At 47.8% G+C, this 10104-nt stretch overlaps 1 protein-coding gene across 1 annotated transcript; it reads right to left on the reverse strand.

Moving 5' to 3' along the window:
* Positions 1-3692, reverse strand: GUCA2A (guanylate cyclase activator 2A). The gene is made up of 3 exons (XM_063145378.1): positions 3616-3692; positions 1425-1614; positions 1-72 (listed from the first exon to the last, which is right to left on the reverse strand). The coding sequence occupies exons 1-3, from the start codon at positions 3685-3687 to the stop codon at positions 8-10; spliced, it is 327 nt and encodes a 108-aa protein (XP_063001448.1). The 5' UTR covers positions 3688-3692; the 3' UTR covers positions 1-7.
* Between the last annotated feature and the right edge of the window lie 6412 nt (positions 3693-10104).

A 10104-nucleotide genomic window follows, 5' to 3' on the forward strand; every position in this document is an offset into this window, starting at 1 on the left:
TCTTTCATTAGCATCCGGAACAGGCGATGTTACCACAGGCCTCACAGATCTCTGGATTTTGGGTGATGGGTTCTGAAGCCAAGAAAGACAACGGATCCTTAGCGGTGACTCCTTTTGTGAGTCAAGAAGCCCAAGAGTGGCTCATTGAGGCTCCACAGCCATCCCTTGGCCTATGCTGCCACCATCTCCACCTCCATATCCCAAGTACCAGGAGGGACTCACAGCAGAACCCTACCCACGTTTCTTTGGAGGTGAGTCTCTGTGCTCAGGATTGTAGCCTAATTCTCACAAACAGCGGATGAGGTGGGAAACCAGACTTAGTTTGGAACCTTCAGGCTTCAGAGACATGCTCACAAGATTTAATGTCCACCATACCAAATAAATTTAAATCCTTGCATATTGAAATCTAGCATGTCAAGGAAAAGAGCCAGGGATGTTTGGCTTTTGTTAAATCCCTTCTATTTGTGTTTCAAGAATTGCTAGGTGACAGGTGTCTTTCATTCTGCCATCCACTCATTAACAGAATTGGATTGGTTTTTTTTTTAGGGATGTGCAAGGATGTGAAGCAAAAGTCTGAATTTACCGTATTTCTTCGATTGTAAGACGCCATCGAATCTAAGGCGCACACTAATTTCAGTGCCACCAACAGGGAAAAAAAGCTTTGATTTGAAGAAAAAATAAATTTCTCCAATCAGCCAGCAAAGCAATTTTGCGGTACATACACGCAGCGGAGGGGGAGAGGAACAGGGAGCGAGCAAGACACAGACACGCGCGCGCGCACCCACACGCACACGCATAGAGGCAGGTTACATGAATGGGAAGCAGGAACCAATCGTCCCCTGCCTGGGAATGGACAGCCACACATGCATTCAAAAGCTGGTCTGCACCATTCACACGGACGGGAGGGGGTGGGCGGGCGAGCCCAACCAGCGCTGCTCAGGTGATTCTTCCACTTCCCATCTCCTTAACAGAGGCGAGGCCGAGCTCCCAGCCGGCTCCCGGTGGCAATGTTTGAGATGCTCCGAGACGTTGCCCCTCTCCCCCCCCCGCTTCTCTCTCCACTCCCTTCTCTCTCGCTCGCTCTTCACCCCCTACCCTCTTTCCCCGCCTGTCCCGCTGCAGACTCGACAAATGTAATTACCGTATTTCTTCGATTCTAAGGCGCCATCGAATCTAAGGCGCACCCAATTTTTAAAGCTGTTACTTTAGGGGAAAAAGTGCGTCTTAGAATCGAAGAAATACGGTACGCAAATCCTCCCCCAAAAGTAAAAAAAACCAAGCACCAAACAGTCTGCAAGTTTAGGGTCATGAGAAATAGATTTTGGGCCATGAGAAATAGATTTGAGGCCTGACTAGCCATGCCCCTGCAGAGGAATTCTGCAGTCTTCTCTTGGTCAAGACACAGCCAGGCTGTAGCCACTTACCTAGTTCTTGGAGCAGAGCAGCGGCTCTGGGGCTAGCACAGAGAGGTTTAAACTCTGCAGGCAGCATCGCGTTCTCACACACAGACAGCAAGACATCACTGCTCATGCGTGCGATCTTAGCCTTGGGGATCTCCTCCAGGAGGTTCTTCAATTGCTTCACTGATGCCAAAGAGAATGAGAAGTCGCCCACCTGCACAGGCACAAAACCCCCCCACTTATCCAGGGTTGGTTCCCTCGTGCTAACAGCAGTTCACATGACATATTATGGGCCATCAGAGCCACAGGAGCGGAGCCTGAATGGACAACTGGGATGTGTGTGCGAAGCGGCTCTCCAAGAATACCTCTCAGTCTAGTACCTATGTTGCTTATTTTCTCACAATGGGAAACAGTATGCAATCGGTGTTGGATTTAAGTCCAAGTCGGACACTTTGCAAAAACTGTTTAAGTCCTACCCTCAAATATGGGAGGGGCATGTAGACCAGTATTGTTTATTTATTAAAACATTGATATGCACAATAACAATGATGCAAGCAGCAACTAAGATCCTGAGAAACAAGCTGTCTGTATGAACAGGTTGAAAGCCTTGGGTTAAAAATAAAAAGACATGAAGAATTGTGTTTGCCTGGCACCTTCAAAGTCGGCAATGTCACTACCAGGTGAGTCTCTTTGTAGAGGGCATTCATAATGGAGGTACCACTGCGAAGTAAGCCTTCTCTGTCATGGGTCCATGGTAGACAACCTCTGGAAGAGGGACACATAGAAGAGACCCAGCAGAAGATCTTAGAGCCTGGCCGGGTTGCTATGGGAGTAGGTGCTTCTCCAGGTATTTAGGTCCCAAGCCATTTAGAGTTTTAGATGTAAGCACCAGCACTTTGAAGTAGGCCCAGAAATGAACAGGCAGCTGATGAAGTTCTTGCTAAGTTGGCGTAATACTCATGAACTGGGATGTACCAGTCAAAATATGGACAACTGCATTCTGTACCAATTGAAGCTTCTGAACAGACTCCAAGGGCAGCCCCACAAATATTGCAGTGATCTGAACGGATGGTTGTTGTTGGTCTTGTTCTTGTTGTTATTTATTTATTTATTTATTTATTTATTTATATCCTGCCCTTTTCGCAGTACTGGGACTCAAGGCAGTTACCAGAGCATGGGTCAATGTTGCCAAATTAGCTTGGCAGTTGAGCTTATGCTTTGCATGGAGAATGCCTAGTTCAATCTCAGAAATTCTCAGGTTCAGCTTTGCAGAAAAAGACCGATCTAGCCACATGGGGGTCCCGATCCGGCTTGCCCTGTCCCTGCCCTGTTTCTCCCAGCTACCAATCATCGGCTGGTTTCCTGGCTTTTGTGCGTTCAAAATGGTTGCAAGTCCTCTCCTAAGGCTTCGTTGCTGACAGAAGAGCTTTAAAATAAAATATGCAGGAGGGTTTGGGGGGGTATTTTGGCCCCTTTGGCCCCGCCTGCCATGAGGATGCAGCTCCCCCCAGAGCGTAAGGTCCCACACTTACTCCTGAGTAAAGAAAACATAGGGAATTGCATGCTACATCTGTCATGCAGTGTAAGTTGACCCGAGGAGTTCTCCTTGTCATGGAGATGTGCAGGATCCAACGATCCACATTCAATGCCTAAGGGGGAACCCGGATGCTGCCTTATACGCAATCAGGTCATGGGTCCATCTTGCTCAGTACTAAGCTGGCTGTCAGAGGAACTCCAGGAATTTCAGACATGGGTCTTTTCCAGCCTTACTTTGAGATGGTGGGGATTGAACCTGGGACCTTCTCTACGCAAAGCGTTGTGCTCTGCCACTGGACTAGAGCCCTTCTCTAAAGGCAGGGGTGAACAAGCTTTTTGCCTCCAAGGGCTGCATGTGGCTTGGTGTTTGCCCAGTTGTACCTGAAAACATAAATACAAAGCTTCTTCCCGAGCACATAGTGTCTGCACCAGGGGTAGGTCAATGCCCATGTTTCCTTGTAGTCCAGAGCTTCTGGAGAACATTACATTGTCCACCTCTGATCTACAAAGTGGCTCTCTGGAGTTTCAGGCAAGGGTCATTCCAGCCATATCACCTGGAGATGCCAAAGATTGAATATGGGAGCTTCTACATGCAAAGCATGTGCTCTTAAGCCTCCCCACCCCAGAGGTGATGGCATAAGACAACAGAATCTTTCTGGGAGGATGCCGGGATTCTTACCTTGACTGTGACCCCACTTGAGAAGGATGCCAGTGCACACAAGCAAAGTGTCACCGTCAGGACAGCGTTCATGGTGAGCTAAGGCTCTGGGTCTCACTTGGAATGTCAGCTCTAATGGGAACTTTGGCTAGACAGCAGCAAAGCGGGATTTTTAAAGGATACCTTCTAGTTATTGTGTAACTAGGGTATCATGGCACTGGCTGGGACAGTTTATAGACACTTTGGCAGATTGTAAAGTAATAACGCGGATGACTAAGTGAACACTGGGGGGGAAATGACCCCACCAAGAAGATAGTGATGTCCTTGTATTTTTTTTACAATGGCTCGTCAGAGGTGTGCTTCAGTTTATGAGTGTCACTTGCTATATCCCAGCTGGGATGGGATCGATGGCAGGTGGTTGATGGATTCACCCAACACCCCAACAGCAGAGAAATCACTCAAGGCCTAACCCTGTTGGCTGTTGATCAATTCCTGCTTAAGTAGGCTTTCTGGATTGCATGGACTGGTGTGGAGAGGACAATGAAAACTGGTGAGCCTACGCCACCCCGCCACCCATTTTGGTCCATTTACAATTTCAGGCATTGTGGATGATAAAATCTATGTGTGCATCCTCCACTTTGTAACAGAATTTCAGAAATGTTCTCCAGCTTCCGCTCAGCCACAGACTCCAGATGCTTATGAAAGAAACCCGCACTGTGTATTTTATGGTGCAACCCAACTGAGGCTCTGACCATCCAACTCCAGTAAGTCCAACACCCATTTTAGCAGTCAGAAGAGTCTTCTTCTTCCCACACTCAAGGCTGTCCCTCCAATAAAGCAGGGTGAATCCCCTACCTGGGGTGATGGATTGGGAAGGTCAGTGGGTCCAGCCTGCCCGTTTCTGGGAGTCCTGATGCTTCCACCACCCTATGCCACTCAAAGTGAGGCATGGGCCAGGTGGGCACTCCAGAGAGCCCCATTGGCCACTAGGAAACCACCTGTTGAGGCTCTCTATCAGAGCAGCAGCTGTCCCCGCTGCCCACCCTATGCCTCGCTCCCACAAAGCCCACCCAGCCCAAATGCCTGGCTCTGAGGGGTCCTTTTCCAGAGGCAGGCATTGGCAGGGAGGTGACCCTGAACTGCTACAACACCGGCGTTCTCCAGGGCCACCTGCCTGCCAATGCCTGGCTCTGGAAAAGAGCCCCTCAGAGTGAGGTACTGAGGGGAAGGCAGCGGCACGCCACTGCAGCACTGAGCTCATGTTCCGCCTAGCCCTGGCATCAGCATGCAGCCCTGGCTCACCCTTCCCTACCCCTGGTGGAGGTGTACAGCAATGTCAGCTCACGCTCTTCCTCAGCAGCAGCACATGGTGGGTCATGCTCATTCCCAGCAGCGGTGGGTGGTGTCGTGGTGGTGGTGGTCACTTGTCCTGCCTCAGGAGTCCTTCTGCTGGCCCTGCTCACACTCCTCTAGGAGACAAAGGGCCCTGCCTCTAAATATGAACTCTCCACTCTCCAACAGGACGGTTTACATATTCTTTACAACAACCGGTGCAACTGTAACGGCCACAATGACATGGCACTGGCAGCCATGCAGTTGCAACAACACATGACGATCCTTCAGTATCCATGTATACAGTGAGTATCCAAGTGGACAATAAGTGGGTTCATCAAGATGTACGATCCTGAAGCACGGATTGCTCAGCCATGTCCGTGGATGGAAATGAAATGCAGGGAATGAAATGGACGCACCTGCTGTCCTCCAGCACCGTGGAGACAGTCATGCAGACAGACTCACTTCAATTGCTGCTACTTCACAAATGCTCCTTAATGGAGCATTTAGCCCTGTGAGTGCCCACCTCCAGTCTGAAGTGGTATGGCCTAAATACAGGCTTACTACCTTAGTAAGAAGAAAACAACGTCCTACAAATGTTCCCTAAAGATGGAACATTTATGGGCCAGTGAAGCCTAAGATCTTTGACCTTACGCAACAGAACAGTGAGATGCCCATAAAGCACCACCCATCCACTGAGAACCCCAGACTTCCTCAAAACCAGATTGTATGCCTTTCATTTGACCATATTGTACCTTGGATGTAACAAGATGTTCTTTGCTTGTTGGAAACAAAACACAAAATTGGTTTTCAAGTTGCTGGAAGTTGCAAAACTGCTTGCCGTATAATAGACATTCCTGTTTAGGTACTCTCAGAAGATACATATAACAACCCATCCTGTCCTCTTTTACAATAACTTGTATTTAACTTGGCTCAAGGAAAAGCTACAGCAATTTATGGATTATATTAGAAACATTTCTTGGATGTTTTTTAGTTGAAGTTTCCAAGGCAGCCAATAAAATAATACAAACATGGCATTTGGGTAAATATTGAACAATTAACATTAAAAAACTTATTAAAATTATACCGACAATAACGTCCATAAGGAAGTTTAAAGAAGTGATAAAACCAGAATGAAATTGGGTCCATGAAAAGTCTAGGAGAATAAAGTCGTCTTCACCTGGATCCCAAAAGACAAGAGCATCAATGCCATCCAAGCATCCCTGGGATCGGATTTTAAGGAATGAACAAGTTTATATGGTTCCCCCCCCCCCTATTAGGCTTTTAGAGGAACCCCACACACACACCAAATTCACAGACCCATTTGTCAGAGGCAAAATAGGTGGGAAATTACGTCCATTTTTAAGGAGGGCACAAAGGTTTCAGAGGGGGCGGGCTCCCGATTTACTAACTCTCTTCCCCTCAGTTCTTTCTCCTTTTCTTTTCTTTTTCAGCTTTTTGCTCAGTGGAAGGAGAGAGCTATTTGGGCTACCGCGCCCTATTATTCTGTTCTGCAATATTGCTGCAATTTAGTGATGTTCCAGACGAGAATAATGCCATCTAGCAGCCACTACGCAAGGCAGCAGCAAACCATTTAAAAGAAAAGAAGCAAGAAAAACATTAAGTAGAGTGACCATGTGGAAAGGAGGACTGAGCTCCTGTATCTTTAGCAGTTGTATTGAAAAGGGAATTTCAGCAGGTGCCCTTTGTATGCAGGCAGTACCTGGGGAAATTCCCTCTTCGTCACAACAGTTAAAGCTTCAGGAGCCCTGCCCTCTTTTGTATCTGCTCAAGTGGGCAGGGCTCCTGCAGCTTTAACTGTTGTGATAAGGTGGGAATTTCCCCAGGTGCTGCATGCATACAAAGGGCACCTGCTGAAATTCCCTTTTCAATACAACTGTTAGTGATGCAGAAGCCCTGTCCTCCTTTCCATAGGGTCACCCTAATTCAAGCCTCCCAGTGCCCCAAACATTTCAACACCTTTATTCCCTTTCCCAAAAAACAAGGCCCCACTTTGGGTCTCCATTTCAGCACCTTGAAACAAGGACAAAATTGAGACCTTGAGCTCTTTGGATGCTGCCCATTGAAGCATTTCCCAAACATCAACACAACCAACAAAAAATGCAGGTTGGAAAGTCAATACGTTCGAAGCTGTGGCTGGTCATGTAGATACATGTAGAGCAGCCTTCCCCAAACTGGCATGTGTTGGGCTGCAGCTCCCAACATCCCCTGCCAGCGTGGCCATTGACTGTGCTGGCTGAGGATGGTGGGAGTTGTAGTGGAAGCTGCCAAGTTGGGGAAGGCCAGTTCCAAAGTTGCTTCTTCGTTTTGGAGAGATGTTGGCCCCAACCAAGGAATTTCCATCAACCTTTACAGGAGGAAATAAGGTATTAGAAATGTTGGTAAGCCCATGTGCACCAGTTGCTGAGGAACACGGGTGGGAGGGTGCTGTTGCACTCGTGCCCTGCTTATGGGTCCCTGGTTGACAGCGGGTGGGCCACTGTGCGGACAGAATGCTGGACTAGGTGGAACCTTGGGGTGATCCAGCAGGGCTCACCTTATACTCTTAGTTAACATACCTTATAGATACACACAAGTGAAGGACCTGTAGTAAAATATTGTGGTGTCTCTCTAGACCCTTAGAAGAGTGCTCCTGGTTCAGGGATCCAACCAGACTGGAATACTGCAGTTCAGGACTCGCAGTTGGAGAGAAGGGAAGTTTCCTCTCCTCTCCCCCCCCCCCCCCGTTCTATGGTTTTTCCTCGCCTTTTTTACAGTCACGGAGCCGCCTCCACTACCGAAAAAGTCGGGGTAAATGCCTGACTTTTTTGGAGTGGATTTTCCAGGGTTTGCCTGGAAACCCCTGGATGGCTTTGCATTTGCGGCTACGTCATGTGTCTGGAAATTCTAAAGTGCGCTTTTACAGTGGTGTAAACAGCTGTATGGACAAGCCCCAGGATTGTAGCTAATATTACTAATATTAGTAAGTTGCCAATTTTTCTGGGGTGGCATGGGGAGCGCATTAGGTTATACCCCATTTTGCGTTTCCAAAATTTTGGCCCGTTTCCCTACTGAGCATCCTTTGCATGTTCTGCTGTACTTCAGTCTCGAGGGCAGACTTTGCCTTTAAATCAACTGATCATGTCATATGTTCATAAAAGGAGCAACTTTACTTGCAAATTATATGTAAATAACACACACACACACACACATATATATATCTTTCACATAATACCGGAAGTTACAACAATAGGAAGGTGTGCAACAGTTAAAAACCATGGTCAAAATCCAAGGGGACCGCACTGCCTCTACTGGTTCCGTTGCACGTGTGCGAGCATCCACTTGCACAACAAGGCTTTCACACTTCTAAGAATAACCCCAGAAATGAGCGGAAATAAGATCATAGGAAGTGCCATGCTGGATCAGAGCGAGGGTGTTAATTTGGTTGCTAGAAGTTTAGTTTGCTACATTTGTAGTGTCAGCTTTAAGAACATCAGAAGAGCTCTGCTGGATCAGACCAAGGGTCCATCTAGTCCAGCACTCTGGTCACACAGGGGCCAACCAGCTGTTGACCAGGGATGCACAAGCAGAACATGAGTGCAACAGCACCCTCCCGCCCATGTTCCTCAGCAAGGGGTTCATATAGGCTTACTGCCTTGGATCCTGGAGGTAGACATTGATAGCCTTCTCCTTGAGGAATTGATCCAACCCCCTTTGAAAGCCATCCAAATTGGTGGCCATCGCTACATCTTGTGGTAGTGAGTTCCATAGTTTCACTATGCGAGGAAGCACTTCCTTTTATTTGTCCTGAATCTCCCACCGATCAGCTTCATGGGATGACCCCAGGTTCTAGTATTATAGGAGAGGGAGAAAAATGTCCCCCTATCTACATTCTCCACCCCAGGCGTGATTTTGTACACCTCTATCAGGTCTCCCCTCAGCCTCCCTTTTTCCAAGCTAAACAATCCCAGCTGTTGTAACCTTCCCTCATAGGGGAGATGCTCCAGCCCCTTCATCATTTGAGTTGCCCTTTTCTGCACTTTTTCCAGCTCTATAATAACTTTTTTTAGTTGCGGTGACCAAATCTGTACCCATTATTCTAAGTGTGGTCACACCATAGATTTATATAAAGGCAGTAGGATACTGGCAGATTTATTCTCGATTATTTTTCTAATAATGTTTAACATGGAGTTTGCCTTCTTCACAGCGACCGCACACTGAGTTGACATTTTCATTGAAATGCTCGTTTCTTGACCAGGACAAATCAGTGGAGCTTCCCTTTGTAAGTTCTGCTGAGCTGCTGCATTCCCGAACCATTTTTAGAAGTGCGAAAGCCCCGAGTCGCTCCTGCAAGCACACAGGCACCATGGGATACTGCCCTGTAACTCTGAAAGCTATAGAACAAAACAAAATTCAAAACCTCCATAAACAATATAAAATGACGCTGTTCCGATGCCCGAAAGCTGAACTGGTTTTTTTTCTTACGCACAATGATCTTTAGATAAGAATTGCTGGGGGCCTGTTAACTTCTCTCTCTTCTAACCTCCAGACATACCTGTTCATAGGTCGGATTGTCACTTTGACTCATAATAACCATTCCAAAACAAACTTATAGTTCTCATTTTTTCATGTGGCCCCAGGCCTGACTGACACAGCTCCCTTCTATATATCAGCAGAAAGAGGAACTAGCTTGTGTCCCAGTCCCTGAATGACACAGGGCATATCTAGACCAAGGGAGGGTGGGGGGAGGATCTCGCGACATTCTGCTCACGAGATCCTCCCCTTTGGACAGAGGTGCATGCGACATCCCGGGAGGAACGAGGGGGTGTCGCGCCTGCCACGCACTCCAACACAATAATAAGTTTTTTTAAAACACACACACACACACCCCACCCAACTCTGCTTCCCCCCTTCCCCAATGGGCATGGAGCACCTAAAGAGTTCCGTGCCCCATACTGGTTCCCACCTCATTGTGTTTACTCACAAGGAGGCGGGACGAAGCCAGGACGTCCGCCCACACCTCCCGCGGTCTCAGGATGATCCCGAGACTGCAGGAAAAATCGGTCTAAAAGCCGCCCTAGTTATCCCGGGGAAATGGAAGGATCATTCCTCCTTGACCCCAGGATCCCCTGTGCATTCAAATTAACTGATACCCAGGCAATGTGCATGATGATGCAC

The sequence above is a fragment of the Elgaria multicarinata genome, chromosome 20 (assembly GCF_023053635.1).
Source record: "Elgaria multicarinata webbii isolate HBS135686 ecotype San Diego chromosome 20, rElgMul1.1.pri, whole genome shotgun sequence".
Classification (NCBI taxonomy): domain Eukaryota; kingdom Metazoa; phylum Chordata; class Lepidosauria; order Squamata; family Anguidae; genus Elgaria; species Elgaria multicarinata.

Bases quoted from the DNA above. Each gene is read 5' to 3' on its own strand.
- GUCA2A (XM_063145378.1), bottom strand. From the start codon at position 3,687: ATGAACGCTGTCCTGACGGTGACACTTTGCTTGTGTGCACTGGCATCC. The intron at 1,615-3,615 runs GTAAGAATCCCG...GTGCCTGTGCAG, and splicing joins CAAGTGGGGTCACAGTCAAG to GTGGGCGACTTCTCATTCTC. The intron at 73-1,424 runs GTAAGTGGCTAC...TCTTGGCTTCAG, and splicing joins TGCTCTGCTCCAAGAACTAG to AACCCATCACCCAAAATCCA.